The 25,973-nt window shown below is 34.5% G+C and overlaps 2 protein-coding genes and 1 long non-coding RNA gene across 4 annotated transcripts; all 3 read left to right on the forward strand.

The window, feature by feature from the left end:
- Window positions 1-615: 615 nt before the first annotated feature.
- Window positions 616-4,888, forward strand: LOC129880754 (transketolase, chloroplastic). The gene is made up of 7 exons (XM_055954936.1): window positions 616-1,190; window positions 1,760-1,850; window positions 1,986-2,091; window positions 2,202-2,484; window positions 2,738-2,886; window positions 2,971-3,124; window positions 3,468-4,888. The coding sequence occupies exons 1-7, from the start codon at window positions 690-692 to the stop codon at window positions 4,425-4,427; spliced, it is 2,244 nt and encodes a 747-aa protein (XP_055810911.1). The 5' UTR covers window positions 616-689; the 3' UTR covers window positions 4,428-4,888.
- Window positions 4,889-6,362: 1,474 nt separating this feature from the next.
- LOC129880764 (uncharacterized) lies at window positions 6,363-9,210 on the forward strand. Of its 2 annotated transcripts, XR_008765488.1 has the most exons (3): window positions 6,366-6,893; window positions 7,730-7,874; window positions 8,910-9,210. It is a non-coding gene; the product is annotated as an uncharacterized LOC129880764 (long non-coding RNA). The 2 variants fall into 2 exon arrangements; XR_008765487.1 differs by having other exon boundaries at window positions 6,363-7,874.
- Window positions 9,211-12,662: 3,452 nt separating this feature from the next.
- LOC129880755 (3-phosphoshikimate 1-carboxyvinyltransferase 2) lies at window positions 12,663-22,113 on the forward strand. The gene is made up of 8 exons (XM_055954937.1): window positions 12,663-13,234; window positions 14,658-14,902; window positions 15,347-15,500; window positions 19,330-19,544; window positions 19,626-19,743; window positions 20,013-20,223; window positions 21,465-21,526; window positions 21,615-22,113. The coding sequence occupies exons 1-8, from the start codon at window positions 12,902-12,904 to the stop codon at window positions 21,831-21,833; spliced, it is 1,557 nt and encodes a 518-aa protein (XP_055810912.1). The 5' UTR covers window positions 12,663-12,901; the 3' UTR covers window positions 21,834-22,113.
- Window positions 22,114-25,973: the final 3,860 nt, after the last annotated feature.

Here is a 25,973-nt window from a genome sequence, read left to right on the forward strand (position 1 = left end):
AAAGGGTCAGATATAAACAAGATATTCCTTTCAAATGTCTCTTTCATTGTTGGACATAGAAACTTTTCATAAAATTGCTTTCATCTCATCACCCTCACTTAAATGGCTTTAATCAAGCTTCTCAAGTTTCAAAGGAAAAAAATCATCAACTTTGTTAAAATAAAGTGTTTTTTTTTTGTTTTTTTGCTAAACAATTTTGAACGATTAACATTATGTCTAAGTGACTTGAAACAACAAATAACCTAAATAAAACAACTGAAGAATTGCCCCTTCCCCTACATTAAACAATCACAAGCAAGTTGACCATACAACATTGATAAAAAAGTAATTAAATGAGTTATTTTTATATTGTTGTCAAAAAATTATTTTATGTAGGACACATATTATTATATTATATAGGATGTGTGCATATTATATCATATAAAATACATATATTTACTTGTCAATTTTAATAAATTTAAATATTTATTTTTATATATATAATATTCAAAAATATAGATGACAATTAAATTAAAATTAAAGGACACGATTAAGTACACCTTGACACCTATCTATTAGAGCCACAAGGAGCCAATCCCTAAATAAAATCCTCAAAAGTCATATTAAAGCCACTCTTCATTTTTTTTACCCCTAATATATATATCAACTAATCTTCACATATTTCTCTCCCTCTTTCTCTCTGTAAAGCCATGGCTTCTTCTTCTTCTTCTCTCACTCTCTCTCAAGCTATCCTTTCTCGTTCAATTCCTCGCCATGGTTCTTCTTCTTCCACTAACTCCCAGCTTTCCCCTTCTTCCCTCTCTCTTCCATCCTTTTCCGGCCTTAAATCCACTACTGCTATCTCCTTCCGCCGCCGTATTCCTTCCCCCACCGCCGCCGCCGGAAGAAACACGGCGATTCGTGCCTCAGCTTCTGTAGAGACTTTAGAGAAAACTGATAATGCCCTTGTTGAGAAATCTGTAAATACAATCAGATTTTTGGCTATTGATGCTGTTGAAAAGGCGAATTCGGGTCATCCGGGTTTACCTATGGGATGTGCTCCTATGGGTCATATATTGTACGATGAGATCATGAGGTATAACCCTAAGAACCCTTATTGGTTTAATCGTGATCGCTTTGTTCTCTCCGCCGGCCATGGATGTATGCTTCAGTATGCTTTGCTTCACCTCGCTGGCTTTGATGCTGTCAGGGTAAAACCCCTTTACTCTTTTAACTCTTTTTTCCCCCCTTAAATTTGTGTATGCATGAGTGGATCTATATATTTTTTGCTTTATGTTTTTATTGTTGGGAATTGGATCTATAGAATGCTTTCCTATAAGTAAAAGCTTCTCACCTTTTTGAGTTTTGCAGAGGAAATTACGTTTCACCAAAAGGGGGAATGGGTTGTGCACTTATGGGTGCAGGTCATTTTCCCTTTACAACTATTTTAGCTCTTCATATCACTTTCTACAACCAATACTTAAACACTAATCAAACATTCTCTTGAAATTAAGTGTGTAAACCATGGATTATCCAGGAAAGCATTTTCATGGAAAACAGTTTCCTTGACATCTTTCTGGAAAACAGTAAATTCTGCAACAGGATTTTTGGTACACTTTGGAAAGTTATGATGATTTTATCTATCTTTTAGATTAATGAGCTTATGTTTTTTGTAGTGTGTTTTTGTAGTTAGAATTTACTTAGATTACATTTGGAGTTAATTTTCACCGTTATGCTTTTTAAGCGCTGCTGATTATGTTTTCTATTATATTTTGACTAGGAAGAGGACTTGAAGAGCTTCCGCCAGTGGGGAAGCAAAACCCCTGGACACCCTGAGAACTTTGAGACGCCTGGTGTTGAAGTCACTACTGGTTAGTGCACTTTTTTATATGTTCGTGTACATTAATTAGATTTCTATCTGGTGGTGGATTATGTATATATGTGTGTAGGTGGCTTTTCGTTGAGAGCTGTGTAACTGATTATGATCTTTATTTTCTTGCGGTTAGGGCCTCTGGGACAAGGGGTTGCCAATGCGGTTGGCTTGGCTCTCTCAGAGAAGCACTTGGCTGCTCGTTTCAATAAGCCTGATGCTGAGATTGTAGACCACTACACGTGAGAGTCTCTTCACTCTCCTCTTTTCTTTTTTCCTTTTGAATGCCATAAACAATTGTAGGACTTAATGCAGCCTGTTTGTTTGACTAATGGCATCGGTGGTCATGCAGATATTGTATTCTTGGTGATGGTTGCCAGATGGAGGGTATTTCACAAGAAGCTGCTTCTCTTGCTGGACACTGGGGGCTCGGAAAGCTGATTGCTTTCTATGATGACAACCACATATCAATCGATGGTGACACAGAAATCGCTTTCACCGAGGATGTTGGTGCTCGTTACGAGGGTCTTGGTTGGCATGTAATCTGGGTGAAGAACGGTAACACTGGTTATGATGAGATTCGTGCTGCCATTAAGGAAGCAAAAGCAGTCACAGACAAACCCACTCTGATCAAGGTACTTTACCTACAGTATCTTTATGTTGGGTAGTATCATGGTTGAGTTATTGTATAGACTTTGCTGCATCTTTTTGCCCTTGTTTCTTATTGATAACTTTACATTTCATTTTTGCAACCCATTTCCTTTATTTATTGTTTTTCTCAGATAGGATGCATGATTAATTCATTATTTGTAATGTTACTATAGGGTTTCTTTATAGATTCAGTTCATATCATTTATCATTAGGTTTACTGAACCTTCCTCCTTTCAGGTGACTACAACCATCGGTTTTGGCTCACCCAATAAGGCAAACAGTTACAGTGTACATGGAAGCGCACTTGGAGCTAAGGAAGTAGAGGCCACTAGGCAGAACTTGGGGTGGCCTTATGAGCCTTTCCATGTACCTGAAGATGTCAAGAGGTACTATTTCATTCCCGTTTTCGGATTTATTTGAACGTTATTGGTAACTTACTAGCTATTGGTGCTGCTCGCTACTTCTTGCAGCCACTGGAGCCGTCATGTTCCAGAGGGTGCTGCTCTTGAAGCTGGATGGAATACCAAGTTTGCTGAATATGAAAAGAAGTACCCAGAGGAAGCTGCAGACCTCAAATCCATCATGACTGGTGAACTACCTGCTGACTGGGAGAAAGCCCTTCCTGTAAGTAGTCATTTTCATAGCTCTCTGTCCAATTGAAAAGCTGAATTCAACTGCTTTTGGTTTGCACTATCTTTATATTGAGTTTTTTAGATTTGGGTGTTTTTTTTTTTGTATTTTTGCCTCCTAATATATACTAGAGTTTGTTTCATTTGTACTCCTGTTCTTTTATCTTCCGTGATCTGAGGGACCAACATTTTACAAGTCATATCAACTATTTTGCATCATAGTTCCTCGGTTATGCCTTTCTATTTAATCATTCTTCCTAGAATGACACTGGTCTAGTTCTGGAACATGTAAATAAATCTATACTGATTCAGTTATTTGCTTGCTTTCTCAATTTCAGACCTACACACCTGAAAGTCCAGCGGATGCCACCAGAAACCTGTCCCAACAAAACTTGAATGCTCTTGCCAAGGTTCTTCCTGGTTTCCTTGGTGGTAGTGCTGATCTTGCCTCATCAAACATGACCCTCATGAAAATGTTTGGCGACTTCCAAAAGAGCACCCCAGAGGAGCGTAATATAAGGTTTGGTGTTCGTGAACATGGTATGGGAGCTATCTGTAATGGAATTGCTCTCCACAGCCCGGGCTTAATTCCCTATTGTGCTACTTTCTTTGTTTTTACTGACTACATGAGAGCAGCCATTAGAATTTCAGCTTTGTCTGAATCACGCGTTATCTATGTTATGACCCACGATTCAATTGGGCTTGGAGAAGATGGACCTACACATCAGCCCATTGAGCACTTGGCAAGTTTCCGTGCAATGCCCAATGTTCTGATGCTCCGTCCGGCGGATGGTAACGAAACAGCCGGTGCTTACAGGGTGGCCATCCTCAAGAGTAAGACACCATCAATCCTGGCTCTTTCTCGGCAAAAGTTGCCCCAGCTTGCTGGAACTTCTATTGAAGGAACAGCAAAGGGTGGCTACACTATATCAGACAACTCTTCAGGCAACAAGCCTGATGTCATTTTGATTGGTACTGGCTCAGAGCTGGAAATTGCTGTCAAGGCTGCTGATGAACTCAGAAAGGAAGGAAAGGCGGTGAGAGTTGTCTCCTTCGTTTCTTGGGAGCTTTTCGATGAGCAATCAGCTGAGTACAAGGAAAGTGTCCTTCCAGCAGCTGTTACCGCTAGAGTTAGCATTGAAGCTGGAAGCACATTTGGGTGGGAGAAGATCGTCGGATCCAAGGGGAAGGCCATTGGAATTGACAGATTCGGTGCCAGTGCCCCTGCTGGAAAAATATACAAGGAGTATGGAATTACAGCAGAGGCTGTTATAGCTGCAGCTAAACAAGTTTCTTAGACTCTTATTACTTACCCTTGGTTGCTGGTGTCTACCAAAGTTGTTTTCGTTTTGGTTCTGAGGTTGGAGATAATGGTGGAAACCGATACCAAGTGGACTCGGCAGTTAATTGTTGCCTGATATTTTCAATAAAGACAATTTCTTCATCATTTTCTTCAGTTTGAGCAGCAGGGCGACCAGAATGAACCCAAGATGAGGATAGAAATAGGCTTTTATGGATGCTCCTGGCCCATGTACACTTAAAACGTATCTTTGAGTTTTGTAATTTTTGTTTGGTCGAGTGATAATGAGGTCCAATTTTCAATTGGAATTTCATGTCTTCTGATAAACAAAGGGGCTTTCTTTGTCTTTACTAAAGTTATAATCTTGTGGACTGTGGCTATCTGTTCCAAAGCAATTGGACTAAATAATCTTTTGGCAACATTTATGACAAAGTATGCATGGTTGATGCCTTGATGGTACTGATGAAAGTACATATGTTCCACCACTAAACTAGATTGTTTCAACACTTTTTTCTGCTGAATTTTAAATGGTTGAGGAGAGGTTATCCTCTAGTGATATTTTAACTTTGCCATATAAAAATCTCTGATATGCTTATGAGGAATTGGATAACTGTATTTCTCTTTTATTAGCATTTGGATCTAAGCCATGGAAGAAAAATATGGGAACCTAATTTTGTGAAGTCAACATGAGTCTTTCTACAAGAAGCTCATGTTCAATCGTAAGATGTTTGGTGTATTATAATTTGTTTATGAACTTATGCTCATTTGGCAAGCTTGTATAATAATTGGGTAAATTTTGATAATTTTCATAATTTGTGGGATTTTCATGTTTATGAGAAAAAATAGAAGTTTAGAAATTCAAATTATATATCAAAATAAAACTTCAATTTTATACCAATCTGATTTCATATTGCATGTTCAAACCGACTCTAGTGTATTAGTATTAGTCGAGTCAGTGAAATAAATGGAATGTGGGCCCTACCAAAGGGTTGGAGGATGAGTGATTTGTCTCCATCCAAAGTTATGTGGTGGTTGAAACTTTTGGTTGTTCTTGATTGTTGAAATTATGGCTTTAAACCTTTCTATCCACAGTGAATTATGTGAAAGTTATGGGCTCTTTCTTGTCTATTTTTCTCCAACTAGGTTGTTGAATATGGTCCCACTGGATTGGAATAATGTTTTGGAGCTTTAGCATATTCACTTTTCTAATTTAATTAAAATAATGTTTGGATGACTGAAGCTGGTACATTAAATTATCTTAGTGATTTTCTCTATTTACTTTAATCATTCACATCTCACCTACCCACTAAACATCTTTACTAGTTTTCTTCATTTTTATCTTATCAGAAAATGAAATTTAAGAATTGTAATTTGAAAGTCTTAATTTATCATAATATTTATGTGATTATAATTTTTCTTAATCATAATTTTCTGTTAAGTTAGTTACTATAGGAAGAAGGATTAGGACTTCATTTGCTTGCACTTAATAAAAATTTGAAATTTGAATGGTTTAATCCTTAGGCCATTAGTTAAACACTTATTTGATTTGAATAGGTCTTAATCATTAAGATCTTGAACAAAATCTTGATATCATCAAACTGTATTTTTGTGTAGATAATTTTTACCATCACTCTATCCATAATTACTAGCCACCAACACTAGTACTAACCACCTCATCCATTACAACCACTACCGCCATTGTCAATTATCATCATCGTCGCAATCACCAACCACCACGACCCACCACCTCTGCCATCACAATCACCATATTGGCAACAACCATTACTCCCAACCATTACAGTTAATTGCTCCAACACCTATTACCTTTATCATTATAATTATATTCACTACCACCTCCACTTCCACCTGCACCTCCATTACCATCAATGCGATCAATCCCTATTATCGATGTTATGACCCGTATTTTTCACATTAGGACAATTTGGGGATAATGGTAATAAGTCAAGGGCAAGGCTATGGTTGACCTTGTTGGATACAAAATTCTTATGACTAAATTGAAATGTGGAAATATTGGAAATTTATTAAGGGTAAAAATTGAAATTCTCATGTGGAAATACCATAAAAGATTAAGGACAAAATTGGAATTACTCATGTGGAAATACTATAAAAGGTTAAGGGCAAAGGTGGAATTTCAACTTGGAAATATTAGGAAAGGTGAGGGGCAAAATGGAAATTTCACATGGGAGCCTTAGTCATAAAATCCTAGAATTCTCTACACAATTTGAGAAAGAAGAAGAGCAAAGGAAAGAAGAGAAATCAAGAGAGAAAATCGGACAAGAAGACCAAAAAATTACCCCTTCAAATTTCATCCCAAAAATTATAATTTTCTAGTATTCCTACTAAGTCAAGGGTGCTCTACAACATGGTGTAGTTTTTTTGGAAGATAGGAGGCTTGTTTGGTTGATTTGAAGCTTTGGTAAAGTGAAGAAGTTGGAAGGAAAAGGTAAGAATTAATCCAATTTCTTTGTGTTATGAAGTTTGTTTATGTTGTAGTAAGTAGAGATGTGTAGAATCCATGGAAATATGGAAGTTATATGGTTGGATTTGGACATATGAATAAGTTATGTGTATGTAAGATTGTTGGCAAGAAGACTTGAATTTTTGTGTAGTATTTTTGGTGTAGTATTTGAATAGTAGTATGATAAATATTTGATGTTGAAAATGGAAGTTGGATGAAATTAATTGAAGTTGGAAATATGGGTTAGGTGATGAAATGGAAAAAAAATAAGTTTGTATAATTTGTTAGTTGTTGTTATGATTTTTGGGATATAAATAAAGTTTATATGGTGTAAGTTGGTATTAAAATGGTTTGTAGGAATTATGTAATTTTAGTATGATATTATAAGAATATGGAGGTAAGTTATTAAAAGTATGGATTCTTGTTGTTGATTATGAAGTTGAAAGAAGGAAATGAATTTGATTATGAAGTTGAAAGAAGGAAATGAATTTGATTATGAAGTTGAAAGAAGAAAATGAATTGTAATAGTTTTGTTGCATTTATGGAATTTTTGGGTGAAATATGGAATTGATGAATATTGAATAGTTTACTTGGAATATTTTTCACCTATGTTGGAATGAGTTGAAATTAATTATGAACATGAAATATTCATATTTATTTGGAAATGCAAAGTTTGGTTGAAAGTTGTTATACTAATTGGAAAATTACATCAATTTATGTTATGGTGTGTTTAAGTTGATTATTGATGGAATTGGTGTTGATGTTGGCTTGGTTGTTGATATTGTGGCCGAGTTGTAATCTCGGGGTTGTCATATATATAGGGGAGATGCTGCCGAAATTTTTGTAGACAAGTATTGGAAAAATTGAGTTCTTAAAGTCTTATGAATAGTAATTGGTAAATGTGACCAATTGTAGATTTTGGAGGAAACGGGAATTGAATTTGGACAACCGTAAAACGTCAAAAAGGTATGTAAAGTTTTACATTTTCTTCTCTTGGCATGTCCTAGATGTAATAGGAGTGAATACGAACCTCGGGGATCAATCTACTCTTCGAAATCGACGCTCGAAAATTTCCCTTTTCTATTCAATAGAATTGAATTAGGTAATTATGAATAATTTTAAAAAAATTGTCTAAACTTCTAGATTTTGCACAAATGAATTTTGAATACCTTGAAACTCTTCTAAATAATATTATGAAGTCTAACGCACGTGATTTGTATGTGCCACCTCATTTGACCGAGGTGGGCCCCACTATTCCGAATTTTTCGTTGTTATTCCGTTTGGATTATGTTAGGGAAAATTTGAAAGAAACTTTTTGCTATGCTTCCTAATATTATATAAATAATTACTCCGTTAAATTTCCATAATATATTTGGAAGTATTTGTACTATTATTATTATTCAAGTTTCCTTTTATGATTTGTTATCGAAATTATGCCATCGAGTCTGTATAAATATTTTGTAATTTAAATTGCATTTAGTTTCTCACTACTCTATTCGTGCATACTGTAACCATTCTTTCACTGAGCCTGGGCCAGGATATGTTTTCGTGCGTATTTCTCTGCATTATTCGCCGTGTCCCGACGTGAGGGGGCAGGTATGACATGTACATGGGGTGGTAAATGTTATGCCACGGAGTTATGCTGTGCCATGTACATATATGTTTGTGATATGATATGATTTGATATGGCCATCTGATATGATATGATTTGTTACGGAGATATTCCCTACTCTGATGTTATGATGTGTTGTGGCGCCAATGACAGGAGGGCGACCACGTTTTGTTCACCGAGTCCCATAAAATGGGGCCGGATACGGCATATGTATTTGCATATATGATTTGGGATTATGAAAAGTATTTTGAAATTCTGAACATTTATTTTATTTTCTGCACATACTATTCAGATTATGATTTTATTTATTACAATTCATACTTTACATATTCGGTATATTTTTCGTATTGACCCCCTTTCTTCGGGGGGGCTGCGTTACATGCCCGCAGGTACCGAAGTTCGATTTGCTGATCCACCTGTTTAGGATATTTGCTGCTTCGTTGGCAGTGCTCCCTTGTTCGGAGCTTGTATTTTGGTACTGACTTTATCTCTGTATATTTGGATATGTTGGTCAGGGGTACGACGGGGCCTTGTCCCGTCATATGACTATGCTATCATCTGTAGAGGTCTGTAGACAGAGTTATGTTGTGGGTTTTGTATATATGGTTTGGATTTTTGTGTGTTTTGTGACAACCTTTCAACTCTCGTGCGTATATCTACTTTTATGATATATTTAGCAATTTCTACTAATCACTACATTTGTTTATTCGAAAAGAAAAAAAAAAATAGACTAATTTGGGATAAGGGTACGTTTGGGTGCTCAATTCGGGCACCAGTCACGGCCTACGGGGTTGGGTCGTGACAATCGATTACCTCCACTATCACGACTAGCATTGGTGTCAACTACCACCAACACATCGGCAACCGCCACACACTATTCACATCATCAACTAACATCAACCAACTTCACCATCACAACCACCATCACACTAGTCACAACAAACTCCAATTACCTCCATCATCACAACAATCACTATCACCATCATCACAACTATCACCATCACTACAAACTATCTCCACTATCACTAGCAAACATAAATATTTCATTATTTTTATCTAATAATAATAAATATTTATTATATTAATATTCATATATTTTCTAATATTAAATTTTTTTTATTTGAATTATGTATTTATTATATTTACAAACAAATAAATCATACATATTCAAATATTAAAAAATAAATAATTTTAATCATTTAATATTCTAATATAAAAATAACATCTTAATCATTCAAATATACATTCACCTTCCGTCATCATAACATTAAATAAGATCTAGTATGTGATCTGGTCGTGTCCAACAACTTTCAACTTTAGATTGCCATAAAATCACAACCAATTTAATATCATTTGTGATTATTAATTTATAAAATGGAAAATATTTTGTGGGTTAGTAAAAAATTCAATACATGCCATGAGCTGCAGCAGGCAGGGTGACTTCAATCTTTAATAGTAGTAGAAACTTATATATTTTAAAGAGTAAATTATTAGGTGAATTTAGGCTGTTAATTGTGATCTGTCATACAAATTTAAAAGAAAAAATTACCTATTTATACATATTATAATACCATATTTACTAATATTTCCTACCATATGAAAAAATATCAAAAATCCCTCTTTTTTTAATTCTCTCCCCATTTCACAAATACATCATATTTTACTTCACTCAACTATCCTAAAATTCACGCCTAATTTCAAGCTCCGCTTCGTCAGTTTTTGAATTTTGAATTTCTGTACATATATTTTACTCAATTTCAAGATTCTAACTAAGGTATATTCAAGTTTTTCCTTATCTGGAATTTCACTTCATTCTAACCTCCTTTGATTTCCTCTGCTTTCTTCTTTAAATTTTTATGTGTTTTTACTCATATTCTTCACTGATACATATGGAATCCATTCTATCTTTTAGTGTTGGTCTCACACAGTTGAATAAAAATCAAAAAATTTATGTTTCATCGGGTTCTAATTCATCTTGGGAAGGTTACGACAAGGTTAGATCCAAACATCGTAACGATCCAGCAGTGATGGATAAGCTACGTGAGAAATTGAAGTCAAAATCTCCAGTTCAACATGCACCCAAAGAAGCAGACAAGAAGATTGAAGGGGTTACAACATGCCCTAATCTCCCAAAGGTATGAGGTCATATAAGATGTATTTTTTTTAAATGTCATTTTTTCTGAAGATTTACTGCTTCTGATACATCTAGTTTATGTATCAGATTCTTATGTATCAAGCTTTAATGCTTTTGATACATCGTGTTTTTTGTATCGAATTTTCATGTATCAAGCTTTACTTCTTCTGATACATCTTATTTATGTATCAGATTCTCATGTATCAAGCTTTAATACTTCTGATACATCGTGTTTATGTATCAAGTTCAAGTTGTATTTAATTATTTTCCATGTCAATGCTTTTGATCCATCGTGTTTATATTTTTGCAGGGATTGTGGTATTTTCCTGGCTATTTTTGCTGAATATCTTAGTGATGGAATTTTTATTCCAACTACTGGACTGCATGTCGAATTCTTTCGTTCAAGATATGCCGCACTATTGTGGATTTATGGTTGTCGGAAGGCCAAGGATGGTTATGTTAGCGAAAACGACGATCCAAAAAAACCTAAGAGAGATTTCATCTCTTCTAGTCAAGGAGAACCGATGGACGTCGAGTAATTTTTTTTTTTAATTTTGTAGTAGTAGAATGTACAATTATGTTTTTGCACCAATTAGTAAACATTTTTTTTTGCTATTCAACAATTTAGCAGACTTTTAAGTTTTTCTCATATATCAAACTCGAATATAAGATGAAAGTTTATGTATCATATTCTCATGGATCAAACTTGGCTGCTTCTGATACATCTTGTTTATGTATCATATTCTCATTTATCAAGCCTTACTACTTCTGATACATCTTGTTTTTGTATCATATTCTCATGTATCAAACTTGTTTGCTTCTGATACATCTTGTTTATGTATCAGATTCTCATATATCAAGCTTTAGTGCTTCTGATACATCTTGTTTTTCTATCAGATTCTCATGTATCAAGCTTTAATGATTCTGATACATCTTGTTTATGTATCAGATTCTCATGTATCAAGATATAATAATTCTGATACATCCTGTTTATATATCAGATTCTCATGTATCAAGCTTTACCGCTTCTGATACATCTTGCTTTTCTATCAGATTCTCATGTATCAAGCTTTAATGATTCTGATACATCTTGTTTATGTATTAAATTCTCATGTATCAAGCTATACTGCTTTTGATACATCTTGTTTTTGTATCATATTCTCATGTATCAAGCTTTAATGATTCTGATACATCTTGTTTTTGTAACAGATTTTCATGTATCAAGCTTTAATATTTTTGATACATCTTGTTTATGTATCAGATTCTCAAGTATCAAGCTTTAGTGTTTCACCTCGGATTGCCAAACTCCAGAATGTCTCAGTAGTATCACGATATTCATCTCGATTCGCTTGATGAAAATTGAATTTTGGATTGAATTTTTTGTTCACAGTTATGCTCTATTTTTTGAGTTTTTCTTCTTCTTCATAACTGTTATGTTTTTTAAGAATTATTTTCCTTAATTAGCACAGTAATTTATTGAAACAACCAATCCTAACTTAAATTACGTTATTATCCATATATAACTCAACAACATTAATTATTCTACATCCAAAATCTGATGTATCAGCAAAATAAGTAATGTATCAGAAATATGGAAAAAAGAAAAATTGGATAATTTAAGAAAAATAAAAAAATATATTGTAATTGAACTTTTTCACTATGAGATTTAGGTAAAGTCTACAATTTAAAAATCTAAATTATCCAAATTAACTAATCCAAAATCAAACTTAAAAAACCAATCCAGCCCAACCCACGATCATTAGAATTTGATTTGAATTATAATTTCTTTGATCAAATAACAACTTACTAGTAAAATCCTATTAGTAAGGTATGAGCAGCCTAGAGTATATGCCAAGCTCAGCACTACCTCATAAGGATAGAAAGATTGTTTTCGAAAATTTTTCCATATAATTTCTTCAATTCAAAAATTAAAATTTTCATATCCAATGAGAAGACCTGAAAAGTCCACCCCTAGTACAAACAAGACAAATATAGAATAGAACCAAGGATTGTTGATCTTCAACCACTTTTCCCCCTTTAGAACAGACTACAGAGCAAAAGAAAATTACAGATAAAGGTTGTTGGGAGGGACCTCATACAAAACTCCATTACCTTTCAGTCTACTTGCCACCTTCTACCTTACCAAATTTCTGTAATTAAAAAAATAGAAAAAAAAGGAGCTATCTTTTGTAAAGACTCAAACTTTAACTCTCAACACCAAAGACAGAGAGATAGGGACCCTGAAAAATGTCACAGATTAGCAACATGACACAAGGGATACAAACCCTTTATCCCAATTCCAAGATTCATCAACCCCAAGTTCACACATTTTCGCCTTTTCTTTCTTTTGGATCTAAAAAACTGAAAAATTCAGCAAAATCTTTGTGGGTTTTGAATAAAGATTCAGTTTTGACAACAAGGTCTTCTTCTTCTTCTTTTAGGATTTCAGCATCAGTGTCTACAACCCAGAAACCCTCTGAGATTGTCCTGCAACCCATCAAAGAAATATCAGGCACTGTCAAATTGCCAGGCTCTAAATCCCTATCCAATCGTATTCTCCTTCTTGCTGCCCTATCTGAAGTAAGTAGCCAATATTTAGTGCATTTAGTGATTGTTTGGTTTTGAAGGTGCGCCTTGATGTTTACATCACGTGACTTGGAGGTAATGGGTTTGAGTTGTGGGTAAGACCGTTTATAATAGACCGTTGTGGTTCAGCCTTTCCTAGAACCCATGCACAGTGAGAGCTTAGTGCATTGGCTGCCCCTTTAAGTGATTGTTTGGATCACATGTTAGTTATGGTGGGATTATTTATGCATTGATTAATAGTGACGGCATTGTTTTGTGGTGATGAATGATCAAGAGATTGTAATACATGGATTAATTACTCTAAAAGGGAATTTCTGTCTTTACATAGTTGAATCTTTGCACTGCTAATACAAGTGTTTTTCTTCCACATTTTATCCGGCATTACTCTAAAGGGGAATTTTTGTCTTTACATAGTTGAATCTTTGCATTGCTAATATAAGTATTTTTGTTCCACATTTTATCCGTTGTAATGTAATACATAAATTCATTGCATAATTTAATACTACCAACCAAATGTTGCATAAGTTAAGCTACCTACCAAACACTATATTATCTTATGTGGAATTTTCTAATGGGATTAATAATTCCTATAACATGTTAGATGTAGCTGGTGTATTTGGTGGCTCCCTATTCAGTGCTATGCGTGACTCCTTTATAACAAAACGACCTCATTGTGTTGTATAATGCATGTATGTTTCTTATGGTTGCAGTATTTTTCCTTGGGTTCTAAGAATCTGTTATCAGGCATTTATGATTTGTCTTTCTCCAGCATCCCTTTGTGGTTCTTTTCAAAATAATGAAATATCCTTGTCACCAGATTGAAATAGTATTAGGGTGGGTTTGGGCATTCAGTGGTTTATTAGATAGCACAACACAAGAATGGCTGTGTATGCAAACAATCTATACAGCCAATATGTGGTCAAAATAGTATGCTTTGCCTGCTTATTATGAAAAGGGGGGAAAATAAAAGAAAAAGGAATATTTTTTCATACTCATGATTGAAGTTTGTCATTATCTATTATTTAACACTTGGCTTCATGTGATTTCTTCATTGAAGTTTTCTCTTCTCTTCATTGAAGTTTTCTCTTCTTTCTCCCGTAGGAGAGTTAGTGTGAGGAGGGAAGTGTGTTCTTAGAAACACCTAGTTGAATTATAAGGTGCTCTTACCAACTAGGATTATATCTTCCGAAGCTGAAGGCGGCTGGAACGACTTATATAACATAATAGCTCTGAACCATGATCAACTTTGCGAACACCTTTAAGCTGCGAAAGTTCATATATCTCATTCTTTTTATAGTTTTGCAAAAGATGATCGTCACATTGAAATGTATATCAAGAATCTTTTACTTTATTATCTTCGCTATATATCTCAACAATCTTTTGTGGCCATTAAATGTGACTTGCATTTGAATTTCAGGGAACAACTGTTGTTGACAATTTGCTAAGTAGTGATGATATTCATTACATGCTTGGTGCCTTGAAAACACTTGGACTACAAGTTGAAGATGACAGTGGAAATCAACAAGCTGTTGTTGAAGGTTGTGGTGGGCTGTTCCCTGTTGGTAAAGAGTCCAAGGAAGAAATTCAACTTTTCCTGGGAAATGCAGGAACTGCAATGCGGCCACTAACAGCAGCAGTTGCTGTAGCTGGTGGAAATTCAAGGTCTAATAGCATCCCTTCTTAGTTCCATTTTACTCGTTTAGCTGGAAATTAAAGCTATTGGAATGTGATGGGCCTAGATAGAGGGGAATGATTAGAGATTATTCATTAAGCGGACCTGATTAACTTGGTATTGAAGCATAATTGATTGATCACAGTTAAAGCTATTCTAATATTCTTCATGAATTGCCTTTGTGGTATTTCTGACTATTTTCTCTACATAGATAACTAAATCTGATTTCCTGCGAGGTATTTGTCAGCAATGTGAGGTTTTTAGAGCATGAATGATTAGATGTCTACTAGATCTTCAAAACTTTGTATGGTACATACAATGGTACAGACATTGTCTTATCATCTTTCTCAATGCTTCTTTATTGGCTGTATTTTTGTTGCTTAAATATAATGGCACCATGTTAACAATTTTAATTGGTCATTCTCTTGTTACAGGTATGTACTTGATGGAGTTCCTCGGATGAGAGAGAGACCAATTGGTGATTTGGTTGATGGTCTTAAGCAGCTTGGTGGAGAGGTTGATTGTTTCCTTGGTACGAAATGTCCTCCTGTTCGAATTGTCAGCAAAGGAGGTCTTCCAGGAGGAAAGGTGAAGATTACTAATTCTATTCTTCCATATTTATAATTTTGATAACTAATGTCTTAAAACTGTAGTATGAACAAGTAACTAGGTTGCAGATGCAGAGAAGACTTCGCTTATAAAGTTAAAGTAATCTAAGGCTGGAACAAATTGGCATAGTCTAATCTATTTCGAGAATACATTTGAGTACATATCCTGTCTTAGTAAGCCAAAATATGCTTCTCATAATTTTGAATACTGTAAATTTCCGGTGCATTAGACATACCTTTTTTTCTATATGGTTTGAAAGCACTATTCTGTTCCTATAGGTTAATATTCCAAATTCAAAATGTTTGTAGACAACGAGATCATTTCCAACTTAGGATCCAATTGAAAATAATCTTGGAGGTGAGTCTACATATGAGAATGGAGAGAAGGGGCCAAAGCTTGTTTTCCTTGTTTTATGTTTTGGTGTAACTACTGGAGACTTAAAGTCTTGCAGCAAATGTATCGTCTCGTCGTCTGAGGAAAACTACAGTTTACCTGGTTTTTATCATGGTTGCATCCTTACAAACGCGGCATCTTAATGCAGGAAGAATCAGTAGTTAAACCAAGGAATACCAGTAGAGGTCTGCTATTAAAGCAAAGAAATCTTATGTTCTATGATTGAACTCAAAAGTCAAACTCTAAATTCCTTAACAGTAGTAAGTTGAATGATTACTGTATGAAGCTCAGAGAAATGTGTTCTTGTGAATCAAGAGCTGTTTTGAGGACAAAATGTAATTCTCTCACATTTCTCAATAGATGTTGTCCTAATCTTTATTTATAATTGTCGGAATATTTTGTCCACTTTCTTTGTAGAGGAACTTATTTCCGTCACTCTTCTTAATTATTTCCTATAGAGACACATTTTTATATTGAAAAGGGTTCAATACTTTGAAAGTCACCTCTATCTCCACTATATACAACTTTAATATAAAAGTAGTGAAACTTCAATCTTTACAATAAATGTCATGGTGTAATAAAAGAAAAACACCTAAATTGGACAGTGTCAAACACATTCTAAATCAACGAGGATTCTAATAATAAAACTTGCCTAAAACAAGTAAGAAGCTAAGCAATAACCCTAATCCTCAAGGACAACACCTAAATTGGACAGTGTCAAACACATTCTAAATCAACGAGGATTCTAATAATAAAACTTGCCTAAAACAAGTAAGAAGCTAAGCAATAACCCTAATCCTCAAGGACTACTATGGGTAGGACCAGCATATTACTTAATGAACAGTATATTGCAATTACAGTGTTCTGGAGCAGTCTCTTTTGCCTGCTTTTCCCTTCATCACATCTTTAGGTTTCAGTTCTCTTAAGAAGTCCTAAAACAATGGGAAAATCTTACCAATTGTTGAGTTACTTGTTCTGCCAAAGTTTTTGGGTTCTCCTATTCAGCTTTTCCTTAGGGACTTGCTGCAGCTACAAAAGAGAAGCAATATTAATTTTGCTTCGAACATGCCGATGAATCCTGATTCTTATGTTGCCCTTGGTTCACTAGTTAGCTTCTTTTAAGACGACAACTTTTGAACACTTATATGTTGAGTTAGGGGAAAAAGGTGGGGATAAAAGATTGTATAGGCTTGCCAAAGCGAGAGAGAGAAAAGCCCGCGACCTGGATCTAGTAAAGTGCATCAAGGACGAGGAAGGTGAAATGTTAGTGGATAAGACCTCTATCAAGCAAAGGTGGCAAGCTTACTTCCACAGACTCTTAAATGAAAAAGAAGACAGAGACATTGTACTAGGTGATTTGGCGTACTCTCATAGTCTTCGAGACTTTGGGTACTGCAGGTGTTTTAGGGTTGAGGAGGTTAGACGTGCTATTAGCAGGATGAGGAGGGGGAGAGCGACTGGGCCTGATGAGATTTCGGTGGACTTTTGGAAGAGCACTGAAAGGCAAGTTTGGAGTGGTTGACTAAGTTGTTTAATGTTATTTTGAAGACTGCTAAGATGCTCGATGAATGAAGGTGGAGTATTATGGTTCCATTGTACAAGAACAAGGGTGACATTCAAAATTGTAATAATTACAGGGGTATCAAATTGCTAAGCCATAGTATGAAGATTCGGGAGAGAGTGGTGGAGATGAGGGTGAGGAAAGGAGTGACAATCTCAAAGAACTAGTTCGGATTCATGCCGGGGCGATTGACTACTGAAGCAATCCATCTTATGCGGAGACTAGTGAAAAATTTTAGAGAAAGAAAAAGGGATCTCCATATGATGTTCATTGACCTTGAAAAGGCTTATGACAAAGTTCCGAGGGATGTTCTCTGAAGGTGTCTGGAGGCTAAAGGTGTCCTGATGGTGTATATTCGGGCGATAAAGGACATGTATGCTGGAACCAAGACTCGGATTAAAAAAGTGGGAGGTGACTTAGAGCATTTTTCTGTTGAGATGGAACTACATCAGGGATCTGTGCTGAGTCCTTTTCTTTTTGCCTTGGTGATGGATGAGCTGACACGGTCTATTCAGGAGGAGATTCCATGTTGTATGCTATTTGCGGATGACATAGTTTTGATTAATGAGACTCGGGGCAGAGTTAATGATAGGTCGGAGGTTTGGAGACAAACACTGGAGTCCAAAGGGTTCAGATTGAGCAGGACCAAAACAGAATATTTGGAGTGCAAATTTGGTGTTGCGATAGATGAAGAGGGCATGGAAGTGAGGCTTGCCACTCAACCTATCCCCAAGATAGAAAGCTTTAAATATCTTGGATCCATCATCCAGAGTAGTGGGGACATCGACGATGATGTCACGCACCGCATTAGGACAGCGTGGATGAAATAGAGGTTTGCCTCTGGTGTGATAAGAAAGTACCACCTAAACTTAAAGGCAAGTTCTACAAAATGATGGTTAGATCAACGTTGTTTATGGAGTAGAGTGCTGGCCAGTAAAGAACTCTCATATTCAGAAGATGCATATTGCGGAGATGAGAATGCTAAGATGGATATGTGGATACACTAGGAGTGATAAGATTAGGAAAGAGGTTATTCGGGAGAAGGTGGAAGTGACATCTGTGGCAGACAAGATAAGAGAAGTGAGACAGATGGTTTGGGCATGTGCAGAGGAGGGGTGTCGGCGCCCCAGTTAGGAGGTGCGAGCGGTTGAATTTGGGGGTTATGCGGAGGGGTAGGGGTAGACCGAAAAAGTATTGGAGAGAGGTGATTAGACAAGATATGACGTTACTCCATATCACCGAGGACATGACCTTAGATAGAAAGGAGTGGAGGTCGCGGATTAGAGTAGAAGGCTAGTAGGGATAGAATGGTGTCTTGCCGTATGTCGGTTTAGGATGGTCGTAGGTCTAGGCGTGCCTTTATAGTTGTGTTGTTATTGCCTTTGATTATCACATTACTTTGCTATCGTTATTGTTCTTGTCTTGTAAAATTTGCATCGCTTTTCGTTTTCTCTCTTATTTGGGACTGTGACTTTTGAGCTGAGGGTCTTTGTGGAAACAACCTCTCTATCTCCATGAGGTAGTGGTAAGGTCTGCGTACATCCTATCCTCCCCAGAACCACCACTTGTGGGATTTCACTGGGTATGTTGTTGTTGTTTTCTTTTGTGAATGTACTGATGAATCCTCTATTGGAAACCACCTCTCTACCCCACAAAAGTAGGGGTAAGGTTTGCGTACACCCTACTTGTGGGGTCTTATTGGGTATGTTGTTGTATCCGATGAATCCTGATTCTTATGTTATCTGTGGTTCACTACTCACTAGTCAGTTTCTTTCGTTTTTGTTTCCGTAGCATAGAATACCATTATCATGCAGAAATTCTTGCTTTAGCTTTTCTTTCTTGACTATTTTTTAGGTGAAGCTGTCTGGATCCATTAGCAGCCAATACTTGACTGCTCTGCTTATGGCTGCTCCACTGGCTTTAGGAGATGTGGAGATTGAAATCATTGACAAACTAATATCTGTACCTTATGTCGAAATGACATTGAAGTTGATGGAGCGATTTGGTATCTCTGTGGAGCACAATAGTAGCTGGGACAGGTTCTTTGTCCGAGGAGGTCAGAAATACAAGTAAGTCTGTTTTTGGTCATTCTAATGGCTTGTAAAGTTTATCACCAAAAACAGCAGACGTAAAGATTGATGAAATATTAGGTCTCCTGGAAAAGCTTATGTGGAAGGTGATGCTTCAAGTGCTAGTTACTTCTTGGCTGGTGCAGCTGTCACAGGTGGAAACATCACTGTTGAAGGTTGTGGGACAAACAGTTTACAGGTATTTCTCAGGCCATTTTGAGCCAGGGGAGGGGGGTTTGCATGCTGAACTTCTCTGTTATCTTTCCGTGTTGTCTTTGTGGTAGCATCCTAATGTATATTCACATCTTGTCCATCATGAAGTTAAGTTTGTGTTTGTTAGGCCTTAATGAGTATTATGTGGATGATACATCCTTCACCGTAGCACCCAAGTCTAGGACTGCATTGAGATGACTTTCAATGTTATAGTTAAAATATCTTATTTGTGTCTTTATGTCTGCCTTCATGAAGGGGGATGTCAAATTTGCTAAGGTTCTTGAGAAAATGGGAGCAGAGGTTATGTGGACAGAGAATAGTGTCACAGTCAAAGGACCCCCGAGGAATTCTTCTGGAAGGAAGCATTTGCGCGCCATTGATGTGAACATGAATAAAATGCCTGATGTTGCCATGACACTTGCTGTAGTTGCACTTTTTGCTGATGGTCCCACTGCTATAAGAGACGGTATGGCTAGCTTTGCTTTCTGACAATCAGATTGAATTTAATCATATTTAACTAGCTGAGTGGGACCAGATGCATTATGCTGCTATATTCAAAGTCTTACGATAATTTCCCTGCATAATTACATACAAAATATAGGCTGGAAATATCCACTGAGTTTTGGACCATGCGCCTCTGGGCCTCGGGAGTTTCTCGGTTGTAGAAAAGAATACGCTGGAAATAAAAAATAAGTAACTAGTTTATAGCAAAGAGGTTTTAGAATATGTATATCTTATGAGGCTGGGTTAGGTATTGCAAGGAGAAAGAAGTGAATTCATCTATCTTTGATATGTCTTTTCGTAAATAGTCTATCTAATTAGGATGGGCTCACCCTCTTTCTGGGTTTAATATGGAAACCTCTGACATAAGTTAAATATAAATTAGTTGATGACCTGTTACGTATGCATGAGGTTTTATTTCACGTGTATCATGGTATAGCTTTGGCCACTAGAAATTGTGCGCTTTTTTGTGAGTAATTAAATTTAAGAAACCTCCACAAAATTCAGAAATTTCTGATGTCGTCTCTCCAAGTGTGTAGTTTGCGAGTGAATCTTTGTACCAAAACCTTGGGGTTATGGGTACAATTCTCCTTAGAAATAGAGTACACTTGTTTATATTCTTCTTTCAATGTGGATAAATCAGTATTTTACTTTAATTACATTTTCTGTTAATCTTTGCTCGTTCTTGGTTGTACTCAAATTGCTTTGCTTAAAAAAGAAAGAGACTTTGAAATGAGTATCAGATACAGGCATGTTTCCATGACTGGTGCCTTCACTTGACATTTTTTCTAAAATTAGTTACCCATCTGGCATAGGCATATGAAGGTGAACAAAGATTATATGTATTTGGTTAGAAATGACCATAGAAACTGAAAATTGATTAACGTGTTCAGCAAGCTTTAAAATAGGCTCGACATTTATATGTGCTGAGTCTGATGATCTTCATAGTGCAAATAGGTATGTACATTATTCTTTTGTTAACATGTACATGATCCTAAAACAAGTTCAAATGTTCACATCTATGAAAAGGTTATGCGATAAAGATCTGTATTGTCGTATTGCTGGCTAAGTTCATAAAACAATGGCTTTAATATTAACCTTAAGCAACGTTTTTATTTGAACAGACCCTAATGATCACAGGGCGTTTCCTTTCTCTTTTTCCTGTTCCTCCATCTTTCTTTATTGTGCTCTCTTCTCTCTTATCAGTTGCTAGTTGGAGAGTCAAGGAAACTGAGCGCATGATCGCCATATGCACAGAACTTAGGAAGGTAAACTTTTAGAAATGATCCTCGTAGTTCCTTCCATTTTCGTTCTTTAATTCCCGCTTACTCTTACCTTTTTGCATGAAAATTGCAGTTGGGAGCAACTGTTGAAGAAGGACCTGACTATTGCATAATCACCCCACCGGAGAAATTAAATGTGACTGAAATTGATACATACGACGACCACAGGATGGCCATGGCCTTTTCTCTAGCTGCTTGTGCAGATGTTCCGGTCACCATCAATGACCCTGGCTGCACGCGGAAAACCTTCCCAAACTACTTTGATGTCCTTCAGCAGTACTCCAAGCATTGAAACTGCTTCTATATGTTGTAGAGTGTAAGTAAAAACATGTGAAAGAATTTGGTTCTTGTACCAGACAGGCTATAGCTGGTATCTGAACTACAATGACTTTTCACTTGTTTAATTATTTGCCATGGGAAGATGTTCAGTGTATTTGTTGAAGTTGAGCTGCTTTTTGTCTTTAAAGGAATGTATACTGTAACAGAGTTAAGAATTTTCCTTGTATGAGCCAATGTAAGGAGTACTAGTTCTATTATCTTAATTCAATGATTGAATTTTGTGAATGATCTAAGTGAAGTTACTTGTTTGTTTTGTTATTCTGACAGTAATTATGGCCTCAATTGATGTGTCTAAATGAAATTGACAATCTTTGGTGGGTGCGGAGGATACAAAGTATAGAAGGTTAGTAGGTAGCAGTGTGTTGTCGTGTTGTCCGTTCGTATTAATAGTCATAGTATTGCTCTGTAGTATTTTGTTAATCGATTTTGTTACTAAATATTGTTTTTTATATCTCGATTATTATATAGTTTTGTTGTAGTTTCCATTTTGTTTTTATTTACAAACTTGAAATCTCTTCATTAGATACTAAGCTATTAGGGCTCTTTCTTGTTTTGAAGAGGGTGCGTACCTTCGGTTGCACTAGTGAATTAAACAACGTTTTCTTTAGTGTCATCAACAAAGTGCACGTTTTCTTGGCTAATAATTACTAGTGGGAAATTTGGTTGGTAGTTTATTTACAAATATGTTTAATTTTTTTTTGTTTTTTATCAATATTTCTTCATTTTTACGTATATTTTTTTTAAAAAAAGTTAATTTTTTCTATTCATTTTTCAAGAGATCATTTATGAAAATTAAAGAATAGAAGAAAAAAAAAATGTAAAGAACCCTGACTTAAGTAACTAATGCTTAAAATGGCCCGTGATTATTACAGATAAATCCAAAATGAAGAGTAGTACTGTACTTGAGAAAATAATATTAAGCGAATTATAAGAATAATACTAAATATGATATTTTATAATATTAAGATTAATTATATGAGATTAGTTACGTTGAGACTATTTCTTATGCGATATTTCGTTTAATGTATTAAGGAAAGTCTTGTCTTTAACTATGATTATTTATGGATTAATACATTGTATTACTAATATGATGGTTTGCTAGTATTAATTATTCATAATATTCAATATTATGAGGTGTATAAATAATACATATATTAATTATACATGTGCTGAAAATTCTATCAAACAAAGAATTAAATAATACCATATCTAATCATATATTAAATTTTCTAACACATCCTACTAAAAGACCCCGTCATGTAAAGAATCTAAGTTATTTCTCTTGTAAGTGGACATCATATCTCATGCTTTCCTGCTCTTTTTGTTCACTTTTATTTGTCCACTTTGTACTCTTTTAAAAAATAAGAAATAAAGTGTGTATGTTTTCTCATAATACTTATATTAATTATTATATAATTTCAATGGACTTTGAAAGTAAACAATTAAATGTTAAGGATTTTTTCCCCCCTCTTGATATGTTGAATCTATAGTTTAGCTTACATTGTGGAAGTTCCAAATTTAGGGTGGAATTTCGATTTTTTAAAATTTTTGGATTTTTTTTTTTTAGAAAAATAAGTTTCTTAAATATGAAGACAACTACTTTTTTAGTGAAAGTAGAGAAAATAAGTTAGTGTTTCATATTTTAATAGTGTTATCCCATACAACTCATCTTCACTCCACTCTACTAACCTTCATCTCTCATAAAATTTATTTAGATTATACATAAATAATTTTTACTTACATATCAAATACAGAAAAATAAATAAAAATAAAATATTTTTTCTCGATCCTTTAAGGTCATATATATATATATATATTATTGAATTTGATCCTATAAGTTTTTGAGGCCAACATTTAGCACACAAATTAACTTATACTTCTTCCGATTTATTTTACTTGTTATGTTTTATTTTGTAAATTCCTTAAGTTATCCTTATTTATTACTTCTTCAATTTAATATTTCTCTCTTTTGCATTTTATTAATATCTCTCCATATTTATGATTAAGGAAAAAGGTGAAAACAAACAATTAATTATAACTTGATTTTTGTAAAAAATAAATAAAATAGCAACTACTCTCATCGTTCACTTTTACTTATTTAGTATTTCAAAAATAAATTTACACTTTTACTTGCCACTTTTAAATATCAAGAAAAAATAATATTTTTTTTTCATCTTTTACACTCAACATAAATTACTTATTCCCTAAATTATTTCTCAACTTAAGACTATACATCAATTAATATGGATATTGTGATTGAATATTTATATTAATCGTTATTTTTTAAAAGACATACAAAATCTATAACAAAAAAATATATATTTTAAATCATTTACTTTTGATAAGAACTAAGGCTGTACATGGCAAACCGATAAACCGCACCGAATCGACAAACCGAACCAAATCGGGAAAAAAACCCGACTAGTGGTTTGGTTTGACTTGATTTGGTGTTTGAAAAAAAAACCCGACCATTATAGGGTTGGTTTGGTTTTAACTAAAAAAAGTCAACCTGAACCCAAACCGACCCGATTATAGATATACTACTTTAAAATTATGTTATACATAAAAATATTTATTAAAATGTAATTTATAAATATTTTTTTAAAAAATTTCATAATTTTTCTTTTCTTTCTTGCATGTAGCTTTGGACTTGAGAAGTCCATCTAAATAATATACAAAAAGCTCATCTTATAAAGTTATATTATAAAGTTAAAACTTCAAACAGTGTTCTGCCTCCATCTTATATGCTGATATGTTGTACTAGAACTATTTTTAAGAAGCACTGCTCTGTGCTTTTTATTAGATACTATGAAAAATCCGAGAAACCCAAAAAAATTTGAAAAACCCGAGAAAAATTGATATTGAAAAACCCGACTTTTATTGGTTTGGTTTGGTTTATAGATTTAATAACCCGACACAAATAGTTTGATTTGATTTGTAAAAAATCTGAACCAACCCGGTCCATATACACCCCTAATAAAAACGACAATTAAAATGGATCGAAACATTGTAACGCAAGCAGAATGAAAGCATGATATTTTGCCTTGCTTACAAGTTTGTTTCTCCTTTTACCTAAAAACTAAAATGTGACTCTGTCCTCCTTTTACGGGCTTTAGTATTAACTCACACCTCACTTCAATTTTCTTGCCCTAATCAAGAACAAAGGCATGGTTGAGATATATTTCCTCTCTTCAATAATAATTATTGATTATTGACTTAGTATATGGATTAAAAAACAATAAATGATAGGGATAATTTAATAAAATCATCTTTTATTATTTCAAGTCATCTAAATATTAAAAAATGATTAGTATTTAATAGCAAGGATAAAATAGACACATCATGATAAATTATTCATTAGTTTTATAAACTGGATAAGTATTATTGAACATCCCAAAATAGTATAGTGGATAATTAAAGATGGACGGAGGGAGTATGTGAATAAGTGAACTGTTTATTTTTATTTGTCCACTTTATTAAAAAATAAATATTTATTTTTATTTATTTAGTATGAAAATTTAAGAGATAATTTATTATTTTATATCTATTTTATTCTTAGTTTTATGTACTAGATATTTTTAATTTATTTCTCAGTGAGCGAGATGACTTGTAATAATTAAGGATAATAAAATAAAATTATTACTTTTTTTTTAAATGTGTCAAATTAAATATAAATAAGTAAAAATGGACGGAGGGAATATTCCATCTCCTTTTTCATGATTTTCCAATTTAAAGTTGTATAGGGAACTTCTACTCATGGTTATCAATTAAAAAAGGTAGATGATCCCTATGAAGAAGAAGAAAACTAATAATAAATTTTTTTCCTTTTAACTTTAATAGCATTGATGCTAGGGGTGGCTGCCTTAACTCTTCCTAAAAGTAGACCACGTTCATAAGGTCATACAAATGTATAACACAAAACATTATAGAAGTTCATCTATTAATTCTCTATGATGCTATAAATAAATGAGTAGAGTTACCAAAATAGCTCAATCATACAAAAAAGAATAGAAGTACATCATCCTGCTTCTACAATTCTAAAGTGGGCTTATCATCAAAAGTGTAGAAGAAACATGTTTGATGTTATTCTATA

This window comes from Solanum dulcamara, chromosome 2, assembly GCF_947179165.1.
Source record: "Solanum dulcamara chromosome 2, daSolDulc1.2, whole genome shotgun sequence".
NCBI lineage: Eukaryota > Viridiplantae > Streptophyta > Magnoliopsida > Solanales > Solanaceae > Solanum > Solanum dulcamara.